This window comes from Rhinolophus ferrumequinum, chromosome 4 (genome assembly GCF_004115265.2).
Source record: "Rhinolophus ferrumequinum isolate MPI-CBG mRhiFer1 chromosome 4, mRhiFer1_v1.p, whole genome shotgun sequence".
Taxonomy (NCBI): Eukaryota; Metazoa; Chordata; class Mammalia; order Chiroptera; family Rhinolophidae; genus Rhinolophus; species Rhinolophus ferrumequinum.
The window spans coordinates 60850977-60878123 of NC_046287.1; the positions used below are offsets into that span (position 1 = coordinate 60850977).

The following is a 27147-nucleotide window of genomic DNA, read 5'->3' on the forward strand; positions in this document are numbered from 1 at the left end:
GCCCCCTGACCAGCTGAGATGGAGGGCTGAATCCAAGGACGCACAGAGCTTGTTACAAGAAGGAGCCAGGAGCTGCTCAGATTAGGGTCCCCTCCAACCTGTCTCAACCCAGAGGGATGGAGAAGCTGGACAAGAAAGCAGAAGTCCCCAAGAGGCTTAAAGTGAGGAGTACATGGGGAGAGCAGAACTTCGGGAACCTTAGTGCTGGCTGGCTGCCACCTGGCTCTCCTCACTGGACAAAGAGTTCCTCTTTCTAGTGAGGCTCTAAATTCCCTGGCCTTTTTTATCACTGCTGCATCATGGGTCAGCCCTGGAGCCTGTTCCAGGGAGGGGCGGCCAAAAGAAGCTGAATTCAGCAGCTACATCTGGGCCTCATCAACCAGCCCCAACCATCACCCTCAGGTCTCAGCACCAAAGAGGGTCTGCCCTCACCCCATCTGCACAAACTAGACCAAGGCTGGCCTGTCAGCCTGCCTGCCAGACTCTCCAGCAGTTATCTGGCTGCTGAATGGTGTCCTGGTACATCTGAGTATCTTCTCAGGGCATTCGTAGCCTTCCCTCAGCAGTTATCCTGTCCAGGGGATTGATAAAATTCCAGGGCAGCCCCAACTCTTTCGGAGCGGCTTCTGTTTAATTATACCCTCTGGGAGAATTCTTTACAGTCACTGGGGTTTTTTGTTGTTGTTTCTGTGTTCCTCCTTGTCCCAATTACAAAAAAGGTCATGTCCCATTCCTACCCCCACCACCGATACCTCCTCTGCTGGAGCTCAGAGCATCTCTGACTGATGTGTCCCAGGAGTAAGAGGCTGCAGGCCTACCCTCCAAAAACCTGCTGACCTCACTCCACCCATTCCTGATCAGCAGCGGAGCTTCCATAGGCAGCCGTGAGGAAGGGGGAGCATTTTACTGCCCATGCAACATCTCCATATGCTAACGCCCAAAGGATTTGACACTTCCTCTTGTTTAGATACTAAACCTACTTACAGAATATAAATCCCCAGCGCTCCAGACCAACATTACCTTCGAGATGTAGGTCAGCTGCAAAGATCCGACAGCTCCTGCCCCAATTGCCAGGTTCTGAAAGAAATACGTGTTTCATTTTAAGAAGGATGCTATGTGAAGCCATGGAAAGGGCACTAAGAGATAAGAAGCCATGATTCTAGTTCTGTTTATGCCACTTACTGGCTTTGCGACCATTCTTGACTCACTTTCCTCCCCCTGTAAAACAGTGGTAATTCTTACCACGATATGTGTGCGTTAACGTTACCCACGGCCTTATTTATTATGGAGAGGTATCCTAGTACAGTGATTAAAAGTGTGGACTCCACCATTTGACTATAAACAAGTTCCTTAACCACTACGCTTCAGTCTTCCCTTCTGATAACAATACCTACTTCACAAGGCAGTTGTAAGGATGAGTTACTACATTTAAGAGCATGTGGAACAATCCCTGGAACACAGATGACTCTCAACAAGTGTTAGCAATTACTTTTTTCTGTCGGGACGGCTCTGATTTCCTTGTTGGCTTGGTTCTGTTTGATGCCAACTAAAATTCTTTTCATACTATATAGGGTACAGATTCACACAAGACAGAAATTCAAAAAAAAATACAGCTGTTTAGTCTATTTCATAGGACTGTTATGAGTACCAAATGGAATGATGTCCATACACTATAAAACATCAAGTAAAATGTACTAGTAAAACAGCAAGAAACTCACAGGCACCTTGTGTGGCCATATGGACCTTGGCAAAATCTCTTTGGCTTTCTAATTTCTCTACCGTCAGAAATGAAACAATGACACAGGGATGGTAGTGCACCAAAGAAATGGCCAAGAAATCACAGCTGTGGAATTTCTAATTTCTTACTTGGAAAATCCGTGAACATGAGAACCTGTCCATAGCTCCGGGTGACCTCTTAAAACTTTCCATAAGCTTAAAGAGTAACCTTGAGCACCCATTACCGGGGGTCATCTCAAAGCAATAAACAGAGGTGAATCTTGGATAATGGGAATTTATTAGGTTGGTGCAAAAGTAATTGCGGTTTTTTGCAATTATTTTTAACCTTTTAAACCACAATTGCTTTTGCACCAACCCAATAGTAAATTTCCTAAAGGGTTAACAGTGAAATGAGTCATTTGGGGAGACTGCCGTTAAGAAGTATCTTAGATGAAAAGGAAGAATCATTCTAGGTCCAATTATCTAAATTAACATACATCTTTTGAAGCAAATCCAATGTGTGAAATGTCCAATACATAAAAAAAAAAAAAAATGGATGGGAATACTACCATGCTAGGAGGATTCTCAGAACCTTAGCATTTTAGAGTGACAGAGCTAGAAAGGACATCCCCCTACTTTTGTAAATGAGGCCATTCGTCTAAAAGCTGCCTTTGAGTAGCCAGATTAGTGTTTCAAATATAGATGACTTGATTTACACATTTTTTTTTCCAATTACACAGTGACTACATTTGCTTATTTTTTTAGGAAATCTCTATCAGATAAAGAGCGATAGGCCTTGTAACCCCTAAATTAGAGTCCAAAAAGGAGCCACAACCACCCAAAAGGCCGGTGAGTGGCTGACTGCCCCAAAGGAGGTGAACCACTCTGGACGAGGACTCCGGTCCTCCTGAGTAAGACGGCCAAAAGCAAGCCCATGTCTGCACAGCCTCCAGACACACACAGAGCACCCAGCCCACCCCAGCCCCTCGTTTTACACTTGAGGAAAGTGACTTGTGAGATTTGTCCAAGGTCACATCATTGGCAACTTCCACCCCCATGCCCTAGAAGCAGCACAGTGTCATTTAAAAAGCTCGAGCTGTTGGAATACTAGCAGTGCCATTACTGCCCTATGGCTGTAGGCAATTTGCTTTACCTATAAAACTGGGATAATAAGCCCGGTTTCATGAGCTTGTTGGGGGAACGACATGAAAATACATAGAGAGAGCTGAGCTGTGGTAGTTCTTATCCCCGACCCACATGCTAATTACAAGGTGTAGACGCCAAGTCTCAGGGCTGGTCTTGCACAACTCACTCTCCTGACCCCAAACCACAGCCCAAAGGCCTCCAGAGCCCTATCTTGAATGATGAGTGATGAAGTGGGACTTGGGGAACCATTCAGACACTAACCCACATGTAATGACAGATAGAAGCCGATCAGATTTCAACTACTTCATCCCCTCCACCCTCCAGGGTTGCTCCACCCTCAGTCCCCTCCTCCCCTTAGCTCTCTTGCTTCAGAGAGGAAGAGACGGCAGCAGTTCTCCCAGCCCAGTTACCCTGGGGGCTGGGGCCTGTCCTCACTCTCTTTACCCACAGCCCACCTACCATCTGCTCCTAGGCTCATGTGCACCTCTTCTCTACCATGAGAAGCCAGGAAAATATGACAAATGTCTGAAAAGGCAGTTACCCCACCCCCATCCCCACCCCACCTTCCTCGCCACCCAGGGGGAAATGAATGACAGGAGAAAACAGTCCCAGGATCACTGAGGCTTGATCCAGAATGATGGCTCAGTGTCCACTCCAATTACTGACCCTAGGAGATTAATGGTAACAGCTCACTGCCAGGGTGGCGGCCCAAGGCAGACACACTTCCTGGTCAACTTCATGCCAAATGCTTGGGCTGAGGGCCTCAGAAGCCAAATGTCAGGGCAGGAACACCAGGAAACAGCACCTGGGGAGGGGCAGGGTGTCGGAGACAGCAAACTGCCTCTCCGGGCGCACAGCACCATCTCCTGCAGGGAAAGGACAAGAGGGCCCACCCACCTGCTCAGAGCCTGCTCTACTGACTGCAGCCTGCCCTCATCTCTCCTCTCACTGTTTTCATGTACACGGGTCCTTCTCCAACTTTGGTGCACAACAGAATCTCCTGGGGAGCTTGTTTGAAAAGGCCCAGGCTCAAGTCTCACCGAAAAAAAAACACTAAATCACAATCAAGTGGAATGTGGGCAGAACATGCACATTTTTTTTTTTAATGTTCCCAAGTGATCCCTAAATAGGCCTAAGTTTGAGAACAACCGATCTACATGACAAAATCTAGCCCTGGATTCTGTATTCAAGCATATTTTTCTGTGAGTTTAAGTCTCTTCTTACTAGATTTTAAGCACATTGAGAACATGAGTAGAATCCTTTTCCTCTACACAGCAGACTCCTCAATTTTTTAATGAAAAGACTATTTACATGGTGGTTAAGTTCCCAAACCAATCCGTGAATGCCTGCTACACTCATGGAGTACTGGAATACGCCACAGCTTCTATCCACCACGGGCAAACAATGTTTCTTTGGGAGACTTGTTCATGTTTGGAAATTGGATGTCATCTACTTTGCAGCTCCCATGACCTGGGGCAGGGTTCCTGTGGGACAGGAATCGGGTAGGGGGGGCCTGAAAGGACGCAGTCCCAGCTAAAACGGCGTCACGGACTTGGGGAGACGGAGTAGAGGAATGGGCTAGGAAAAGGGACAGGAAACATCTGAGATGAGCGCATCTGAGCTGACGGGGAGTACAGACAGGTGTTGGAGGGAAGGCTGCTTGCTACGTCAATCACCTGGGAAGATTTTTTTTGAAACAAACTAGTATTCTTGCTTTATCCCTAGGGTTTTAACTTATCTGGGGTAGGGCCCAGGTGCCCGTATGTTTTTAGAGTGCCCCGGCGATGCCACTGTGCCACCAGGTTTGAGGACCACTGCTGCCGACACTGGCTAGTCCTGCTGACTCTGCACTGGAGACATAGCAGTTGGTGAGAGAAAGGGTCACACCCAGCCACAACCCACAGAGTGACCCTGGTTGCTGCACCAGCAGTAAATAGAGAGGAGGAAGAGAAGTGCAGGGCTGTAGACAGGGAGAGAGGAGATTCCAGGCACGTGCATGGCTGGCAGCCACTGTGTGTGAAAAGGTCTGTAAGTCAGGAGCAACTTGCACATTTCTGGGACTTCTAAATTTTTTGGAACCACGTAGGGCCCAGGGCAGGTTGACTGATGGTTTTATGAAGACACTCCAGCAGCTTGCTTTTTGTTCAAGTGTTCTTCTGCCACCAAGGACCTTAAAGGAGCTCCCACTCTCCAGAAATGGAAAATATAGGGTTGATTCTTTTCCATTGCCAAGGAAGAAGCTGAGGTGCCCACACAGAGCTGTGACACACCTCTCAGGGTAGGCTGTTTTTCTAGAAGCAACATCATTATTTCTTGTTGAAATAGAAAAATGTTCCCATCTTCTAGTGAGAGTAACAAGAAGCATAGAAATGACCAGAAGATCTAACTATAGATTCATAAATTCACAGAATGTCAGCACTAAAAGGTTCTATTGATGCCTCGTCATTCACCATGTGAGGTGTCTAAGACTCAACTTGGGGAAATGACTTCCTCAGGGAGGCAAATGATAGACACAGCTCATTCCTCCCAACATTAATCTGCTGCTTGGACAAAGCACAACTTGAGAAAGGAAGACAGAAACTGACATATATTCAGAGTCTATGATGCACCAGGTCTGCTGCTAGGTACTTTTGCACATTGTCACTTAATCCTAACAATCCCATTTTACAGATGAAGAAACTAAGGCTTAAACAGGTGAAGCAGCTTGCCCAAGGTGACACAGGTACTGAGTAGTCAGGCCAGTATTCGAACCCAACCCTTCCTGAGTCTCAAATCCCATACACTTTCCTTTCTACCATGCCACCTCCCACGAGACAATCCTTCAAATGTACAAGGACCTGCTCATTATCTAAGAGTTGATTATCAATGAAAGGTAAATACAAGGACAGGACCAGCAGGGTTACACCAAAAGAGGCCCTGTAGAGTTGCCCAAGCCGGGCAGGGCAGGAACTAGTCAAACTGGCTCTTAGGTGCCAAACTCCAAAAGACCACAAATTCAGAGAGTGGAAAAGGAGGAGAGATGCTGGAGCCTTCTTACCTTCTCTTCTATCCCTCAGAATGCCTAGCAGACAGCAAGGAACACAGCAGGCAGGCAAAACCAGCTTGCTGGTTAACTAATGGGAGAAGGAGGAAAGGAATGCACGTGGAGATCCCATAAGTAGGGCATAAGCCACCATGGCTGCACATGGCCTGAAACCGTAACTCAAACCACCAAAAACCAAGGCCAGGCACAGACTCTCAGGGAAGGACTTGCCTGAGAAGAGCTATATGATGGGATCGAAGGGAAGAGCATTATTCCTTCTGCCACCCATTCCACAGCTCTTGCCCTGGCATGAGAGAATAACCCAAAAGAAAGTAACCAAGCTCCTCCCAGGTATTAGGTGACATGGGACTTTACCTGCTGCTCTGGCATCAGACACAACTCCTCCCCTCCATCCTATAGCTCCACTTCCCACAACTAACTGGAGGAAAGGAGAAATGCCCGTGGCTACTCTCTTCATGCCCCAGTTCAAAAACATGTGTTTAATCTTTCTCGTCAAGAAAAGTCAATTCTATATCATAAACTGCTGTGTTGGTGTAATGCTTTCATTCTGTTATCTGGATGTCTCTTTCTTGTGGACGTGCACCAACACTGGCTTTAGCCAGGAAGGACTTCATGATGTGTCAGTCTCTTGGCCACCACAGTCCCAGCTCCTTCACTTCCTTTTTCCAATCCTGGTGACAACGACCTAAAGACCTGGTGAAACTCCTGGGCTCTAGACAACAGTCTGGACACATTCAGGTTCCAAGACATCAACTACTGGCCACCTGAAACCTTCAACTCAATAAGCCAAAGCCTTCATCCCTTTCCTCAATTCAGCCTCCTCCACATTTCCCTCAAAGTCAATCATCATTTCCCCTCCACCCTCTAACTGGTTCCCTTCCCAAGTTCCCCATTTCAGCAACTGCACCTTCTATCCCCAGTCAAGCAGGCACGAAACCTTTGACTCGTCTACTGCACCCTCAGTCAGTCACCAAGCCCATCCTTTTCTTCCTCCCCATGGCCTTTAAATCTGTCCCTTCCACTCCATTCCCACAATTCCCATCGTCACTGCAGATACATAAGGAAGCTGTCGGACCACTCCTCGCTGTCATCTCCAATTCCAGGCTCTCCCTACTTTCCCTTCCTTCGGATGTCACTGCCAGAACAAATTTCCTTAACAAATCACATCTCTGTAACACTTTAGAGTTTATCAAAGCACTTTCACATACATTACTTTATTTAATCTTGACAGCAAACATGTCACAGATGGAGATAATTCATATCATTACCCGTATTTGCATTACCCGTACTGCTCAGCTGATACAACGAATACAAATTGGCTATAAAGCAAAATCTAATATGCAGCCCTGCTCCCAAACAGCCCTGTTTTTCCTTAGAGACATTACTTTATTAATAAAATTGCATTCTTGTATAAAAATATATAAAATATACAAAAACAGATGCAACAGATATATTAAACAAATACTAAAGGTTAACATCTAAAGCAAAACATGACAATATAGCCAAAGACAAATTTTAAGAAAATTTGGAACAGTCATCACCACGGTTTTGCCTTAGTTGCTTGGACTTTCATACCAAGGACTGCTAACTGTTAACAGGACTAGCCATCCCAAAGGTTTCTCAGTTTTTACTTTTTAACTTAGGCAAAATACGTCTTGTTATAAAGACAAGAATTAGTTTTTAAAAATAAGATTACCATAGAAAACACATAAAACAAAATTGCACTTACAGTATTTTAACTCTCAAGAAGTCCACACATAAATTAATTCTAAAAACATTAATTTAATAATAATTAAGCCTACACAGAGTTTGCCTTCTAAGTAAAAGTACAGAGCTGTCACTTCAAATCTTCTTTTGGAATTTTTCTTCCCAAAGGAATTCTGCATTCTTACTCTAACACAATATAGACAAAAGCATGTCAGAAATTCTACTTAACACTTGAAATTATGTGTCCACATGGATAGCTAACATACCAACTACACAAAATCCACGAATTAAAAAACACGAATCGCCCAAACAATTGTTGAAGATCTAAGAGTTATCATGATGCTTGTACCTACAGAGAATATCTCTCGACAAACACACAAGAAACTGGTAATACTGGTTGCCTCTGGCTAGGGGAAAATATACTGGGGAACAGGAGTAGGAGGAAGAAACTTGTTACTACACCAGCTTTCCAATGTTTCAAATTTTGTACCATGTGCATGTGTGGGCCAGTTTTTAAACAAAGTTATCTTACCAGTTCTTGGCATTTTTGACAGAGTGAAATATATTACCCAAAAACTCTTTGAAATATTGTTGGATTTCAGCCAAATTTTTCTTAAGAAGTTTTCTGATACAGAAAATGCAATTAAAAAAAAAAAACAATAAACAACTTTTGCCTAGCCTTTCAGACAAAACTATTGTCCATTATACGTAATGTACTAATATAATTTCCATCCACTCTACCATATTCTTTCTACTAAAATGCAGCAAAGTGTTCATCTTTTTGTCAGCAAGCTGAAGCTCTTTGCCCTTTTCAATAAAAAGAATTGCTTTCAGCTTATCTAAAAAAAAAAAAAGCAAAAAGCAAAGGGTTTTTATTAGAGCCCCAGAGATACCAGAAGAGATGCAGAGAGATAATCTTTTTTGATATTATGGATATTTTGTTTCATAATTTACATCATGGCCTTTGGAAAATAAAAGCATCTCAGTATTTTGGGACAAGAGAGCAAAATACATTTTACAGAATAAATTTGAGAAGAACAACAATCTAGTGTAATATTGTTTCCATGCTTCTGTTTATCCTTTGTTCGGGGCTATATAATTTAGCCTTGCAATTACTTGGTCAAGTGGGCATTAGAAAGGTGGAACATCAGCGTTGCTGTGCAACTAAAACATAGTTAGTTACTCGGTAGGTCACAGTAATGAAGTCGAGAAGCCTAATTAAGGAATTTCATCTCCCTTCTCACGATCGGGACCAACATTAAGTTAAAATACAAGTGCTGGTGCCATTGTATCATAGAAATGTTTTAAGGGAAATACAGCTAATGCTTGTTTCTATTTAAGAATTCTTGTGTTAGCTATATTTTAGTAAAAATCTTTTTTAAAAAAGAATTATCTGCGTGCTTAATGTTGTCAACGTATTGATTTTTAAATGCATTAGCCAAACCAGTGGCCATAATCAATACTATCGAAACTTTCCATTTAAAATGGTCCTTTTTAGCTAATGGGTTTCACCCTAGATCTGTTTGGGATCACTGGGGCTTGTGTTAAAAACCTCGACTCCTTACTTTACCCCGTCGATTCTAAATTCTGTCAGGCAGGCATTCAAGGCTGTACCTGGTCGAAGCAGGCTGACCCCTATCATGCACCCAAGTCTATGTCCCGTGAGCAGACACCATCACTGGCCTCCCATCTCGGCCGTTTGGCTGTGCTCACAATGTGCAGCACCTGCAGCTCTGCTTCAGAGGGCTGCCTTCAGGCGACGGGGGCCACTTGGCCCACACTTGTAGAGCCAGTGACTGTCCGGCAGGGCACAGGGAAGTCCAGCTCCCTTGGAACAATGCTTAGGCCTCACGTACTGTGCTCCCTGCTGCAGCATCGGGCTAAGGCCTGCCCTCCGCAGACTTCTCACGAGTTCACACTCATGGCTGGCTTCCTCCCCTTCCACGTGCTACTTCCCCGCACACTTGACACTCTCAGGAGAATGTTTCCTTAATAAAGAACTTGCCACAAATCCTTGTCCCCGGGTCTTCTGGGGAACCCGACCTTAAACATCCTCTCACCAGGCGAGCTCACCTTCCCTCCTCGGTGCTGCCTTTGCCCCATAATGACTGCTGTTTCCCTCTCGGAGAATGCCCTCCTCTTCCCCTTCCTCCGGGGGGCACAACAAAAATCAAATGATATATTGTAAGTGAAAACACTTCAAAACCCGTAAAGTGCGCTACAGATGTCAATCACGTAGAGCAATAATTACTACTCTAATGTCACCCATCCTTCCAGACCTGCATCTAGTGCCACCCCCTCCATGAAGGGGTGTCCCGCAGCTGTTCCTGCCACATTTTTATGTAATCATCTGTCTCCCAACCGACAGTGTCAGCCCCATGAGGGTGAAGACTTTGTCTTGTTCACTGTTGAAGCCTCGGCATCTAGACGGATGTCTGGCACACAGGGCATGTGTAGCAAATACGGGTGAAGTAGTATTGCCGAGCTCCAGAATCTCAGGCTATTCTCAGCCCTTCAGGAAATGGTGGACCAAAAGCCATGCTAAGGATCACCTGGAGTGCCTAGAGCCCAGAGAGGACAATGACTTGTTTACATACAAAACAACTTGGTGGCAGCACCAGGATCTGATCCTTCACCCATTGTCGCCCAGGTCTGAGAACTTTCCATCTAAGTGAGACTCCACCTCCGGGCCTGACTCTTCCCCAGATGGCAGCGGCAGGGAACGTGGCAGCCCTTCTCCTTCAACCAACAATATGTATTGACAGCTAGGTGGTGCCCCTGAATGATATGCTATCTTGTTAAAAAGATGGACTCAGATTTCTAGCTCTATAGGTTTGTATGTATTGTTTTCATCTCCCCACCTGAACCTGAAGCTTCCTGATGGCAAGGACCTCATTAACTGAGTTCACCTTCCACATCACCCACAGGATCTTGCCCAGGACTGAGCACACACACATCAGGAGGAGGAAGGAGGCAGGCAAGGGAGAAGAGTGCAGACACTGGAGTCAGACAGACAACTCCAGCTCTGCACTCATCACCATCTGTGCAACCTTGAGCAAAGGCGCTGCACTTCTCAGCACCTTGCAGAGTGCTGTGAGAGTGACAATAGTCCCTGAGTCCCAGGACTATTGCAAGGATATAATTAGGTGATATATGTAAAGCATTTCACACAATGGCTGACATAAGGCGACCACCCAGGTAAGTATAACCCGCGGTCAGTAATAACAGTAACAGTGGTAGTCAAACGGACTCCATAAACACCAGCTACCAAGGGCTTTAAACAGGCAAGATCAGAGACCTGGGTTCAGAAAAACCCCTGCTTACTAATGTCTACTAAATAACGAAGATACCATACCAGGTGTCTCCTTTTCCCTATAAACGTAGGACGTTCAGTGAGAGAACAGAGTCCCCAGGGTCTCTCTCCACGGGGACAGACCAAAACTCTCCAGTTTCCTCTTGGAGATCACCTCCGATCCGTCTTCTCCTGACTCCTGGCATGCCGTTCTGCCTCACTCTACAGAATTTCCACTTGGTTTAGGCTACGTCCCCAACCCCAGGAGAGCGGTGTCGGGCCACTCTGTAATTCATAACAGCCTCCCTTCTGACAGCTTCATTAGTTTGTTCATTCATTCACTCAATGAGCGCACATTTATCAAATGCTGGACACTGTGGATCAAAAGCTAAACCAGATGAGCCCCCTGCCATCTACGAGCTCCCAGCCCTGAGAGTCCTCTGGCATCTATTTCTTAATCAGATACTACCTTTGAAAGCTTTCCTTCCTCCCAAGCAACATTAAGATGATTGTCTCATTATTAGCAATAATAGCAGAGGAACTAGAGTCAGTCTGCCAGGGCTCTGCCACTTTCTTATTATGTAACCATGGGCAAATTTCTTCCCCGCTCTGCCTCACCCACCTCACCTTTAGAATGAGGGCAGTAATACCTACCAATTAGACTGCTATCAGAATGTAATGAAAACCCAATGAAGTCTTTAGAACAGTGCTCGACACATAAATAAATGTTCACTAATTCTATTTTACAACTTAGAACAGCATTCACTCTCGAGTCTAGAATGGTTGTTCGGCCATTAATACAACAAAGAGCTAAGCCAACAACTAAAGAAGTAAAATGTTCTCAAATATTGCTATGTCACAGCAATATTTCTTTTTTAGGCATCTGTCAAGCTAGCCGAAATTTCTGCTGTCAGGGAAAATGTAAAGAATTTCCAGCAGGGGCCACAAGTTTTATCCGGTACCTCAAACTCAAAGAAGGCTCTAGCACAAAGAGCATCCTGAGCGTTCAGTTGCCAGGGAAATGCAGGAGGCTGTCCTAGGCAGGGTTGGAGCCGACTGCAAAGACTGCCTCCAGACATCCCAGAAAGGCAGCGTGAAGGCCCAGCATGCAAAGTTGGTGCACGTTTTGCAACCAAGGGACAGTCAAATCAGAGGGCAGGACAGACAGAGCAAGGGAATTCCCGACAACTGGCAACACTTTGAGAACAGAGATGGCGACCCTGTGGTCCTGGGTGACACGTCACTGAAAGCAAGACTCTCAGCCTGTGGCCCAGAGTATGAAGGAAGTTCCAGCTCTCAGGGAAGGTAGCTGGCAACAACGAGGCAGGATTCCCCAAACAAGTGAATTTGGGTTAAGAACAATCCTAGTAGGAAGCATAGCACTAAGCAGGAAAATCAGGACAAAAATACATTCAAATTACCTGAACTAATATGGCAAGTGAGTGGGAGACGGTAGACAAAGGAAGAAAAAGGGAAAGGGAATGATAAGACTCAGAGACCATAAGTCACCAGGGCTCATCCTTGGCAAGCCAGAAACCAAGTAGACCGGCTACAAAGACTTGATTTCAACTTCTTCCAACAGTGGATTTGTTGACCCAGCTGTGGGCACCTGTGCAGAGCAAAGGCAGGGAAAATGATACAGCAGGGCCCACAGGCAAACCCCAAACCAAAACACTGTAAGAGGCAGCCATCCCAGGCTAAGTCAAGGGTGTTAGTGTCCGTATGTGGTTTCCATTCTGCATGCTCAGCACTTTAAACGAAAGTAAGCAACAGAAGGTTTGTCAGGGATGTGGGGTAAAACATGGGGCACAGTGCCACTTAGGGTTAAGGCCTTCCTTGGAGAAGGCAATTAGTGGTAGCTGACCTCTGGGTATGTTTTCTGTATCTATAGTGTTTTTCTCTCAGCCATCAAATCCAGAGGACAAATGCCAAAGGCCTCTAGAGGGTTACCCCTAGATAATGATCTAGAGACTCACAGGACTCTTTTTCCATTTCACATCTTACAGTCCAAATCTATCCCCCAACTCTTAGACTTTCCTCTTCCCATGTCTCTGAACCGGAGCCAGATCTCAGGCCCACACCCCACCCCACCCAACACGGCCATGACCCATGATCTTGCCGTTCAGGGACCACACCCGTGTTTGGGGGCCTCATTCCACCAAACTGCTCCAGGGCAGGGGGAAGGAAAGAGCCAACAGCATTCATAGCACCAGAAAAAAGACTTGAGATCCCAAATCAAGGGTAGAGAACATTTTTCCCGGACCAGAGATGACTCTAGGGACCCCCCAAGGCACAGCAATAAAACTTAGGGGGCCCCTGTCAATTCCAATGTCTGAGACTCGGCTTTTTTCATCTCTAGCACAAGGAAGCAAAACTACGTGACTTCCAAGGTCACCTACAACCCAGTATTCCGACTCTTGACTCGATGCCAGGAACCAAAGAAGTCCAACATTTGACCAGCTCAAGGAACCAGGTCACATTCTCTGCTGGGGAGGAGCCCCAGACTAGAAGAGCAGGAGTGGCCACAAGGCCACAACCCTAACAAGAGAGATGAGAGGAAGCAAGCCATGCCTTGGAGCCTGGATCCAGCCTGGCGGGCCTCTGTCGGACTTTGCAAGTGTTAAATTCCTGAGTGTGAGAAAAGACACCAGATCCCCTGGGTCAGGAGAGATGAGCTTCTTTCTCAAGCTAAAATCTGGAATGATTTCCTGTGCACGTGCATGAGTGGGGTGTATGTATGTGAGTGTGAGTGTGAGTGTGTGAGTGTGTGTGTGTGTGTGTGTGTGTGTGTGTGTGTGTGTTGGTGCTGCCCATGAGAAACGAAGCCCTTGAGGCTAATCCCATGTACATTCCTCCCAGGCAGTGATGGACAGCCAGCCACTCTGCCCCCTTCCCCCGTAGCCTCTCACCTGGGGATTGTCCATGTACCAGAGAAGGCAGTTGGCCTGGGTGTCCAGAATAAAGTACCTCCGCAGAAACTTGCCACTGTTCTCATTCTCCTCGATGTCCAGAAACCCACAGATTCGGTTCTGCCGATCCACATAAGGCATTCCTGGGCTCTGCTCACATCACCCTGCATGGGAGGAGGGAGGAGGGTGCTGGTGAGAAGGAGGGTGCAGCGGGCCCTGCCTCAGGACCTGTAGGAACCTCACTCTGGCTTGACTCACCTCTGCGAGAAACTGGGCTGGCACTCTCTCTCATCAGCTTCCTACCACAGGGCACCAAATGTTCCACCCCAACCAGACCCTGGAAACCTCTATCGATTCCATTCCATAAGCAGTCATCAAAATCCATGAGCATGTGTCAGCTAACTTTCCTGAGGCTTTTTTATGTGCCGGGCAGAGCATTAGGCAACTTTACAGACATAGGGGATAGAAGCCGAGACTTTGGGTCAGGGGCCTGGGTTCTAATTCCCATTCTGGCTTCGTATTGTATGACCACAAACTATTTCATCTTTCTGCACCTCAGTTTCTGCATCTATGAAATGGGGATAATAATACTACCTGTACCTTGTAAGATTTGGGTGAGAATGAAGTGCTTGGCACACGTAAAGCACTTCATAAACACTAGGTATTATTACTCTTCTCAAAAGGAAAGTAGGTCATCCCCCAATTTTATCCATAAAGAGACTATATCAGAAAGGATTTAAGCTCCAATTCAAATACCTAAATTAAATTTTGCCAGAAATTCAGTCATTGAGAGCAGTCCCTCCAGATCCATGAAGGGACCAAGGCACTAATCGGAGGGGTTCCTGAGACCTTGTGGCAGGGCCACATCCCTCAGCCCCAGAGGCCACTTGTAATTCAACGAATGAAGGACTGGAAGAAAGCCCCAAACCCTGAACACTTTCATTGACTCCAGAACAGGATCTCAGTGTTAAGAGACAAGCCAAAACCTTCAAGCCAGCTTCCTTTCTCCTCGTGATTTCCTTTGGTCTCTCTGAAAGGTCAAGAGCTCTGTTCGCCTCCCCAAGGAGGATGAGAACCTTCCCACAAGCAGCTACACCCAACCTGATGGACAACGCAATACAGAAATGGGACAAGGTCCCACAGGGATCAGAAAACACCACATGGCATTCAGACTTTCAAGGACAGACACCACCCACCCTGGCCCTGCTTAGATCCAACAAGCAAAATTCACTAAGACCCAAACCCACCACAGGTTTTAGTCTACAACTGAGCCAAGTTGTGAACAGCAGACTTATGGCCATTCCCTGCACTACAACACTGGCCAGCAAGTACGCTACCAAGACGCCACACCTGTAATCTTCCAGAAGTGTGGGGGTGGGGGGTGGCTCACAAGCAGGGAGCCACACTCCCACAAGATCAGGCTAATTCTAAGGGCAGTGACGGGTAATGTAGTCTGTTCTCTCCCACCACCACCACCCCACAAGCATCCTGGCAGGGCTGAGAGGCTGCCCCAAGGAAAAAGTAACCCCCATCCATAGGGATACCAGTGCACAGTGAATCCCTTGGTTCCAGGTAAGGTCTGGCCAAAATCCCAATCGGGACAGACAACTCAGTCAGAAGGGAGATCCCACGGCTACTTGCTGGGCCATGCATGATAGGGGACAAAAGAGTAAAGCAGGCAGGAAAGGAGGGTGAAAACGAAACAGCACAGCTGAAAAGGAAATAAAAGGAGTAGAAGTAAAAGAGTAGGTGAGAAAGAATAAAACGTGGAAAGAGGAGGTTTTAAAAGATGGCAGAAGAGAAGGAAGAAGTACAGCAGAAAAGTGGAGGACAATGGCGGTTGAGGGTTGGGGGAGAAACACTCCTGCACAAAGTAGCACCATATCTGTCAGAAGGGGCCTGGACTGGCATAGTCAATTGTACTCAGGTTAAGTATACCATACCTGCAGCCAGATCCCCTGCTTCTCAGAGCCTTCCCGAACTAAGCTTCCATCCTAGCTCCAGTTTCACAATGTGAGCAAGTGTGAGTACAGGAAAGGGGAAAAGATGGATAATAGCCAAAAGTTAGGAACAAACGCCATGGGAGGAACTTGAAGTCTTCTTGTAGACCCTGGGTCAAAGATGGAAAGGCAAGAGGCCTGGCGTTGGCTGGGGAGAGAGCACATGCCTGAGAAAGGATGCAGCTTCTCCCCAGGGAACAGGGGAAGACAGGAGTCCTCTGCAGACAGGCTGGGTCAGCCTCCTGATGAGAGTGCACAGATGTCGGGTCAGGATGAGGAAGCTTATTCACCTCCCAGGAAAACTCAGCTAATTTCCTTGAGGCCAGCCCCGCCAGAGAGACAGAATTTCCAGAGGTTTCAGGACTGCTGCCACTCCTGGGACATTTCTCAGAGAAAAAGCGTTTGAACTGCAGTGGGACAACAAAGCTGACTGTCTCCGGGCCCACTCGGGAAGCACAGTATGCAATGTCATGCTGGCTTCCGTTCACACGCTCCCTTCTCAGCCCATAGGACTGATCAGTCAGAGGCTAGAGAAGGTAGTCTTTCTGAAATCCTCCAACAGCCTACGTTTGTTGAGGGTTTCCCATTTGCACGGATCCATGGGAAGGAGAAGATCCTGACATACCAAAAGGAGAGAAAATTAAAGGAATTCTGGTTCCCACATCTCCTGTCTGTGGTTCTATCCCCAGACAAAAAGCTGCTCAGATGCCCTGAGAAGCCGCTGAGTCACACACAGCTCAGGGAGAATGTGGGAGGTGGGGGAAAGAAAGGCTCGACTGCAGGAGAACCGAGCATCACACGGACATGTGGTTATAACCAAAAAGTGACATCCTCAAAAGACGGTGCACAAAACACAAACCTGGTGCACAAAACACAAAGCTGAGGTCCTAAGCGCCAATCCTGACAGTTCACTTCAATCCCTCTTGCCACAACAGCTGCTAAGATCTGGTACAGAGAGCCTGCTGTCCCAACCCCCAAATCCCCTCTCCCTGCTTCTTCAATCTGTCACCATCATCTTCCAAGTCTCTGCTGGTTCCTCCCTTTTTTCCAGAGGCGCCACTCTAATACAATTAACTCTGCCACCCCAGGCCCAGCCACAACTGGGCAATGAGGGGAGAAAGGGAAGTATTAGCAATTGGTAGTTAAGGGGGAAAAAAAACACCTGGTGCATACACACACACTGTCACTCCAAAATTCCCCTACGGAGACCAAGACAAAACTTCGAAGTGGCCTTTCCAGCTGTCACAACACCCCTCCAGTTATATAGTTTTGGCCTATTTTCTGCCTCTCTAAAATCACTTGTTATATTAAAATTCAACTCGAGTTCCTCAGTGTAAAATTATTGGGTGGAGGGTGACATTGGATGGTTTGTCTCAGAAGCGCCCCCACACACACACTCCGCATGTCCTGGGCCCCATACCTTGGCAGTGACTCTCCCATCTCCTGGGACAACATGCAAAGTGTTCTCGCTGGGTTAGAGCACCAGATACCCATCTCTCAGGCTGGCCTCTTCACCTTTGCTTTGCTCTAATACCACAAAGAAACCACCCAGCAAGTAGCTTGTAGCCCTCACAACACATGGAAGACAAAGAGCACAGAATATTTGTGCAGGAAGCGACCCTGGGTCCACTCCACTCAGCATCCTATGGGTCCAAAGCATGCCAAACCTCCCTAGTGTTTTCCGCATTCAGTACAAAAATTACAATATAACAACGCTGGCATTTTTAAAAGTTCTCTCTAGCCAACCGTTTTCACTTCTGTATGCTTTTTCATGCTCTTGGCGGCATCATCAGCCTTTTTAAATTATATCATAAATGTGCTCCACGTTGCTACATAGTCTTTGTAATCATTGTTTCTAACTGTTGTATAACATTACTGGACTGGATTTGCTATAATTTACTTAATCATTTCTCTATGATTAGACAGTTAGATTATATCCAATTTTTCACTATTACAAATAATGCTGAAATTCATATTGTTCACGCTTTCTTTTACATGGAAACAGCATAAATTCTAAGTAATAATATGACTAGATCATAGCTTATGGTCTTTTATAATTCTTGAGACCTATTACAAGGTTGCTTTCTAAAAATATTTTAAGTGTTTACATTGTAGCCAGCAACATATTGTTACCATTGCTATGTTCTTATATACATCGAATGTCCTCATTATTTTCAACTGCTGCCAGTTTTAAATATAATGATGCCTAGTGAGGCTCAACTTTAATTTTTTCATGTTTATTTCCTGCTTCATCTTCCTTCCTGGACTTTGTTAAATGCAAATCAAAATGATGTGCACACAATCGATATCAATCTGTCACACACACACACACACACACACACACACACACACACACACACCCAAAGCAAACCAAACCAAAACATGGCCTCATATAATCCAAATAACTAAACAATGTATTTTAATTAAAACTAAAATAGACTAAAAGGAGGAAAGTTTTACATGATCCAAATTTCTTCAGTATATAAGTTCTTAAGTATGTACTACAAATGAAAATACATTAAATATTTAATTTATATAAAAGTAAAACTGAAGAAAAAAGTGAATTTGCATGGAGTTACCCATTGAATTTAAATGTTAACTAAACCAAGATTCCTGGCCAACATTTGCCAGCTGACCAGACAAAGCTCATGGGAAGAGTCAATAGCTGCCTACCTTAGAATGAGATCAGGGGGCATTGGGGAGATTTCTCTGTCGAAAATATCTCCTCAACTTTCCATTTCAATGCTTCAGTTTCCATCATTGGAAGAGATTCAAGCCAAGAATAAAACTGTCCCCGAGGAAATGAGCAACTGACATCTTTATCAGCCTCATAATATACAAGAGATACCTGGGACCAAGACCCTAAGAAAATAGAACATAGTCCAATGGAAGACAGAGGCACTAGAGGGGTGAAAAAGTAAAGAGAAGATTGCTGCTTGAAACGAATGTCATCTACTTGAAAAATTTCACTAAGATTCTTATACACTTATTCACTAAGATTCTTATACAGGAGTAGAAACCTTTCTGGAAAGCAATTTGGCAATATGCAACAAGAGAGCTAAAAATGTTCATATCCTTTGACCCAGGAATTCTACTTCTAGGATTCTATCCAAGTAAATAAATAGAGATGCAAATAAAGATTAAAATAAAAAGACAGCAACTGCAATATAATTTATAATTACAAAAAGTTGGAAATGCCCTGAATGTCTCAATGATTAGAGAATAATTAAATAAGTTATGGGACATTCCGTATGAGGAAATGTTGCACGATCATTTAAAAATTATGTTTTCAAGTCATTTCTAATGAATTAGGGAGAAACTTCCCATATCCTGATAAGATTTCTTAAGATACAATATGATTTATAATACAATCTCAACCCCCTAAATATTATTTTTGTATTTCTATATTTGGAAAAAGACTGACATGCAGACACCAAAATATTAGCAGTTAGTATCTATGGGTTATGGGTGACTTCTATTTACTTCTATATATTTTCCATATTTCCCTAATTTTCTACAGGGAATGTATGTTACTTTATTTAGCAGGAGGGAAAGCTGTTTCACTCCACACACACACCCTTCCCCAGCATATAAGTTTTAAAGCTGAGAATAAATTTCTCAATTCTCCAGAGTCCACAAACAAGCAAAAACGTGCCTAAATTATAGTTCTCTTGGGACTTCTTTGGTGCGTCAAAGGTTTAAATCTAACATGGCAATATTAGAGCCACGTACCTACCCAGAGAGCTTTGGCAATCTCCATTCTAGTTGGGTATCTTACCCTGTTTCCCCGAAAATAAGACCTAGCCGGACAATCAGCTCTAATGCGTCTTTTGGAGCAAAATTAACATAAGACCTGTGTATATTATATTATTATATTATATTATAATATATTATATTATATTATACTACATAAGACCCAGTCTTATATTATAGTAAAATAAAACCGGGTCTTGTATTAATTTTTGCTCCAAAAGACGCATTAGAGCTGATGGTCTGGCTAGGTCTTATTTTCGCGGAAACACAGTACTTCTATTGCAACATCCTCTAGAGAGGCTCATTCTTTCCCCTGTGGGTTTGGTTCCTCATTCCCTGGTCTTCCTAAGAGGAGCCCCTGTCCTGAGGGCCAACTGAATATTTAATAAGTCAATGCTGCTGTTCCTCTACTGCTACCGCCCTAGGGCCACACCAGGCCCAGCACTCTGGGAGAAGGAAGGGGACCCCGAAAAGGACCCCCAGTGGAATTTTCCTTCTTGAAACTTGGGAGATGGGGTTGACATTTTTTAAGTAAATGGCTAGATAGATGAATGAAGAAATGGATAGATTTTTTTAAAAAAGAAAAGCTATAGAGCTATTAAGTTATGAAAGCTGTAGTTTGTTGCACTGGATATCTTGATTTTTAAGATCGCTAATGTAGTTTGGAAATACAGGAAAGAATAGAGTATTGTAGAACCTCAACAATGCCAAGGGACTAATGAAAACCACCAGAACAACAACAAAACACAAGCATAGCTATTTCAGGACACATCTCTGAGAATGGGCCAAAGATGATAACTTAGGAAAGTGTGGGAGCATCCAATTCCTGTTATAATAGCACTGCATTTTGAAAATGTCATGAGAGCAAATTCCAAGTAGTCTAAGGCAGGAGAGTAATGTGAGAGAGAAGGGAATGTACTGAGAACATGTTCCCAACGGAAGCACCCAGTGAGGAATGCAAACATCTACAGGAGTGGGGAGGTTAAGGCACCTCCTTGACACAGACAGCCCAATCTGCACGGGACCCCAGAACTTTGAATGGAGGGCAAGACATTCAAGGAATTTTTAAGGGGAAAAGTAGGGGTGCAACGGCAGGAGTAACTGAACACTGATACCACTGCACGAAAGATGCCAAAAACAACAAAATATTTTAAACATTCATGACCTCTCTTAACAGTAGCCTTCTATGTTCAGAGAAACTGTGGTCATTGGAGCGGGTAGGAAACAAAGGCCTGCATGGCTCGAGGCTCCTCAGACACCTGCATCAAACAGCTCGCCACTGCCAGCGAGCTGCCACACTGGGTTTACAAAGAGCCTATAAAAACTGAGATCTGCACCCTGCAGAATCGTCAAAGTCCCCCAAGTCAGAAGACACAACGAACTCAGTTTCTCTGTGAGGCTTCCTAGCAATAGCTGCACAGGAGCTATAACCGTCATTTGAAATTTGACAGCATCAGCCACTAAAGCCTGAGCAGTAGGAGAACGAAAAGAAATCATTATTTCTCCTCTCTACTAATTAGCCTTTTGGAAAGTGCCAGGGGAAAGTGTAAATGGCCTGGTGTGTCTGTCTAAAGATATGTGCATTCAGAGAAGGAGGCGGGGCTGGATGTGACAGGGAAGATGTGCAGGTGACAATGGTCAGCATGAGGGTGTTTAATGAAACTCTTGCAAGATCACCATGAACAACGGTGTGCTGATTTCAGTTACCCATTTATGCAGTAGAGTGAAGTGAAAGAGCAGGGGTTTTAGAGTCAGACAGACTGCTGAACTCTTCTGGGCCTGTTTCCTCATTTGCAAAATGGAGAGAATCACTACCTACTTCAAAGGTTGCTGTGAGGATTAAATGAAATTAAAGTGTGAAAAGTGCTTAACAGCACGTCTGGTAAAGAGTACACACTAGGCAAATGTTGTTACTGTGTGTGTGTGTGTGTGTGTGTGTGTGTGTGTTGCCTAATAAGTGGTATATGATTACCATGACTACCACAAAGCTGCTCGATACAGGGCAGGCTGCTGCAGGGGCCATCTCTACCCCTCAAATATCAATAAGCATATTTCAATGGAAAGGCTGTGACAACTGGGATCCTTCAGAAGGAAAGGCATACATTTCCCTTACTCTTGCCTCTACTCCAAGAACCATCATATTTTACATCTCTAAAATTCTCCAGGTTTTAAAAAAAAAAAATCCAAGAGATCCACTGACTCCATCTTGGCAGCTACCCTGAAAGTTGAAAGAACCCAGCTGCCTCCAGCTCTGCCCATGGAAGCATCCAGTGGCAGAGAGCCACTTTGCAAGTGAATGGCTAAATCCGGGTCCTAGCTGATAGGACAGAGAGTGCTAGCCTTTGCACTTTCACTGTAGTTTTTCTCAGGAGCATAAGGACATGCAAGACCTAGCTTCCCACCCTCTTTATCTCAGCTGGCTAGACTCTATTGGCAGAAAGGCACACTACAGGCCGAGAGCTGAAAGCCTTTTTTGCCCCCACTGGGCAGTGTCAGTAGCTCCTGCACTAGCAGGACTGGGACCTCCAAGATGAGACAGCCCAATCCAGCCTTTAATCCTCTGCAAATCACTTCAATCAATGGGGGTCAGGACGGAGAAGGGGCTTTCAGAAAGAAGATGAGTTATAAAGCCCAAAAGATTGGACGGGCTTACCAGCAGGCGCCAGAGAAGGGGGGAATAGAGAAATTCAAGATTTGGAATAAAGGTCAATGGGGAGTCTTCCTATAATAGTCCCATTGCACCAAGCATGTCCTCAGAACAGGAAGGAAGGGACTCCATCCTTTCTACTTCTTAGCTGCCCTATATCCCCACCCTGTCCAATTCCCTGGTTCAATGATGGGCTTATATTGGGCAGAGCTAGGATTCTTCTCCTCCCATAGGCTGTCACACCATAGTATTTGCTCTGCTTCCTTCTGTTGCAAAGCCTAACAGGTTAGATTGCCGGAGTCCTAGCCAACTCTCTAAAACAGGTGGAAAACTGAAAGGCAACCCCAACTGCTCATGGTAGGCAGAGAGAAGAGGCAGAGCAGCCCAATGTTCGAGCACCAAGATCCTCTTTTCCAAGCACTAGGGCTATACCCACCAGAATCAGTAGCGCCCCAGTAGTTTCAGGGAATCAGAAGGGACAATTACTGCACTGTGGCCCACAGCAAGATCTAATTTGAGGAATTCCAGCTTTTTAACAGGGGTATCACCCACCTGTCCGCCTGCCCCATGAAGAAGACAGGAAATCAATGAAGTGCCAGTTGGCTGTGCACACTGAAGACCGTGTTCCTGCCGTTTTGGTCTCCCTAGTGTTCCAGAGCTTTTCAGCAACCCCCCCACCCCCACTTCCCCCACCCCCACTCCCACCCTGGTAAGCCTGCAGGAGGCCTGCTCAGGATTTGGCTGAGAGGGCTGATGCATCTCCCTCCCCACTTTTGCAGAATCTTCCCATAGGTAGGCACCAACCAAAACCTGCATGTCTTCAGGATTTATTTTAACCTTGGTAAAATACCGAGCTAAATACAGTTCAGCTCACTATGATGACACAATAGAATTTGCAGTCCCTATTTCATTATACAGAAGACAGAAGAAAGCACCAATAGGAAAAGGGTTTTGCAAACTCTCCACCAAAAAGCAGGTGGTTTCCAAGTCAATACCTAAGTGATTACCCATCTGTGAAGTGAGCAAGGCTCCCACCATCAGCTAGCTAGAACTCCACCAGAAATGCCACACTTTGTAAAAAGTGGGGCTTACAAACAGGGCAGATTACTTAGGTCTAAAGGAAACATCCAAAGTAAACCCTCATGAACCAGCTTAGTGGACGGAATTTCTGCAGGCTGATGGCACTGCTGCATTGCTCTTTTCCCTTCCATTTGGACAAGTGCAAACAATGCCTGTGCTTGCAATCATTCATTCATTCATTCATTCAACATTTACTCAGCACCTAGGGGATGTCACACATCGATCACACAGTCCAGACTACAAGCTAGACTTTGACTATGACAAAAGTCACCAGCCTTCAAGTGGCACACAGTGGAGAAGGCTAATATATATGAAATGATGATAATGCTTTTTAAAAGCCTCCTCTTGTTTCTCAAAGCATGCCAGATCTCTGTTTGAGCAATCAGCTTTGTGTTCTAGGAAGCTAAAGACTGGAAGCTCCCTAAAGACAGAGGCTGCATTTTGCTCATCACTGCCTTTCATGTGCTTATAGCTAATGGTATGTCAATCGAATGCAAAGTAAATGGAAAACAAACATTTCCATTCTTTCAAGATCTTTGGCTCTACTGTTTCTGAAAGATTTGCCACCAAACAAAGAAAAACGAAGAAGCTCCAGAAAAGAGGAAAAAGGGGACTGACTTAGATATATTAAGAACAACATGACTACAATTTTGGAACTTCAACTCAAGTGCAACCACCACTCAGCTGGCTGAGGTGCCTCCAAGAGCCACAGCTGGCGCCCTGGTAGAATGCTTCCCACCCCACCCCCCTTCTCTGCTGTTTACTCTCTGGAAAAAAATATTGGAGTCCTTAAGAAAGACTGGAGGAGGGGCGGGAGGAATTAGAAGGGGAAGACACAGCTTGAACCCACACTCATCAACAAGGAAGGAAACTTTAAACAGTAAGGCTGGGGGGCAGGGCTAGCCTCGGGGAGGAGATGTGGAAGACTGAAGTGGAGGACATGCCTGGACACTTTTCCTTCCTACAAGGCCTCTTTTTTTCCCTTTACTTTTTTTTTCTTTAATTTGATGAAATAACAGTTCAGAACTGGAGAAGTGGAGCAGAAAAGGGAAGTAAGGTGAGGAAGAAGTTGGTGAGAGGAACAGACAGCTCCCCTCGAGGTGCTTTCCCAACTTGGTACCGAACCTGCATTTTAGAACAGTTTTCCTTCAAGTCACCCCAATAGCCTGGAGTTCTAGAAGCCCGAGGGCCCAGGCTGGACCCAGAGAAAAGAAAGAGATCTCCCTACGGAAGCATACTAGGCCTGTCTTGTAATAAGGTAATAGGGGAAGAGAGAGATGCGTCTCCACGGCCCAATCTGTGCCCAAGGGACTTGCCTGGACGTTCTCTGCTCTCCAGACCTAACCGCAGCCCGGGCAGTCGTTGAGGGGCCGCTGCCCCCGCGCCAGAACCCGCAGAGAAGTTTCGCCGCTGCAAACGTGAGAAAATGCAGCTCAGCAGAACACCCGCCCCCACCCTCCCTGCGGCCCCACTCCGCAGCCCGACCCCTGGCGGTGGCGACCTTGGCCACCCCGGACGCCTCAGAAGATTGGAGGAGGGGTTACCCTCCGGGCTTTCCTCGAGCTAGAAGGGTGGCCAGGAGCTTCCGAGACCTCCACCTCGGTCGTCGGCCACCAGGGCAGGCGCACCCAGCCTGCCTGCGCGCCCCCGCTCCCCCAGCTCGCGCCTGCCCGTGCGTGTCCCTCTGCACCTCTTCGCTCCCCGGCCCGCGAAGGCACCTAACTTACCCCGCTGAGCAGGGTCCGGGGCTCGGGCAGGGTGCGTGGATTACATCGGGGTGGGACGCGCCCCTCCGGCCCGCGGGGCCGGCGCTCTCGGGGGATTTATCTTGCAGCCAAACTCTCGGTGCCTCTGGCTCCTCTCGCTCTTCTCCCCCCACCCCGCCCCCTCCTTCTCTCTTGTCTCTCGGCTCTTTTTTCCGGGTTAATTACGTTTCGCATTAAAGCAAAACCCAGCCCCGGATGTGAGTACAATGCTCCGCCAAGCCCGCTGGGGGAGGAGAGGGGTGCCGGGGCGCCGCGGGGTGGGAGGGGACGCGGCCGGGCGCGGCGGGCTGCGCGGAGGAGGCGGGGCGGGCTCCCTGGAGGCGGCCCTGGACCACCTCCCCAGCGTCTGCAGTGGCGCAGGTGGGACCGTTGCCGCGGAATGAGGCCTTGCCTCGTACGCCCGATCCCGGCAGCAGGTGTCCGGAGCGGGAAAAAGGCCTGGGGCTGAGGGCATCCTCGAAGAAGAGAGGCAAGCCAGACGCGGGCTCCCCCTTATCCCCATTTCTTCTTCCCAAAGCCACACCCAGCGACTTCAGCTGGGCCACCCTCGGAAATCTGAGCCCTTGCCTTTCTGGGGCTGCGGGATTAGGGTTAGGGTCGAAAGAAGAAGCGCAAATTCTCCCAGGTTGCCATGAATGTGCCCGAGGCGCCCAGTGGGGCCAGACGGGGGTTATAAGGACATTTTCAGAGTGTGGCTCTAAGACGCCCTTCCTGCCTTCAGAGCGGGAGGGTGCTCTGGAAAAATAAATGGGAAACAGACAAGCACGCATTAAGTAAATATGGTCAAGAGGAACCCAAGAGAACTACTGTGTGCTGGTGTAGCCTCTGCGTTATCCAATTTGAGCCACACAGCAGCCCTATTGTATCCATCCGGTTCACGATGAGGAAACCGAGACTCGGAGACGTGAAGTAATGTGCCCTGGGTCCCACAGTTAATCAATGGCAGGTCTGTCAGGTTCTGATGCCAGCGTCCCACGTGAGGAGATAGACATTTAAATATACATAAAGTCAGGCAATCAACATCCGAAACGTAGAAATGTAGTGGATTCACCCTGGAATGCAGTAGGATGGTGAGATGCGGTTTCAATGGATTCTGATACAAATGTAGTTAATGTCTGAGTCCTACCAGACTTTGGAGAAGAGGGCAAAGAAGATCCTTGAGACTCTAAGTCAAGGACTGGATGTGCAGGAGTGACACATGCTGGTCCTCATCCCACTATTGTCAGGGAAGGCAGACTGTTAAGTCTCCAGTACCTGAGGCAACAAATCCTCCCCAGGGGTCCCGAGCCAGATGAGTCAGGAGGGAGACAGGACGATGTGCAGCACACACACCCCGAAAGCACCCGTGATGAAACCACAGACGTTTCCTCCTCCATTTCGATTGCCAAAGCAAAAATGAGCCACCCTGCTCTCTCAGGTGTGAAAAAAGGCTGTTTGCTCTAGAACATTTTGCTTTGAATGATGAAAGAAAGGGGGACGCAAGGAAAAAAAACATTTCCTTTGAAATAAATACATCAAGGTCAGTCTTTTTTTCCTGCTCGGTGAAGATTTTTGCCACTCATATAAATTTCAGGCAGCATAACATGTTGAAGAGCATGTTCTCCGCAACAGATGGCCTGGATTTGAATCCCAGCTCTGCCACTTACTAGCTTCGTTCCCTGGGCAAGTGACTTAACCCTTCAGTGCCTCAGTTTCTACATCTGGGTTGTTATGAAGAGTAAATGAGTTAACACTTGTAGTGTTTAGACTACTGTTGAAAATGAAGTAGGTGCTATGTAAAGGTTTTTGAATTTAAAAATTAGATTATGGTTTTCAGCGTGAAAAAGAACAAAATTCCACCCAGCACCAAGCAAATCCAACTAAAACTGATGATTTCCACTGTGAACGATGAGGTAAAAGTCTCAGATTTCATGGTATGGTTCATATTAAAACCCATAAAGCTCTACTCCCCGTTGGGCCTGCCTGAGTCACTCAATCACACAGCCACAAATATTTCCTGAGCACTACTGTATTGGATGCCTGGGAGGCAAAGAGGAGCGGATGGCCTTGGGTCTCCTTCAGAGAATACAAGTGTCACTAGAAGGTGGA

General features: G+C 46.2%; 1 protein-coding gene across 1 annotated transcript in view; it reads right to left on the reverse strand.

Annotated features, from left to right (window-relative positions):
- The window catches only part of PLEKHA2 (pleckstrin homology domain containing A2), a 55093-nt gene extending 29811 nt beyond the window's left edge, over window positions 1-25282 (reverse strand). The window contains 3 exon segments of the mRNA XM_033104774.1: window positions 1021-1077; window positions 13814-13977; window positions 25021-25282. Coding sequence (XP_032960665.1) covers window positions 1021-1077; window positions 13814-13954 — 198 coding nt within the window. The 5' untranslated portion in view covers window positions 13955-13977; window positions 25021-25282.
- Window positions 25283-27147: the final 1865 nt, after the last annotated feature.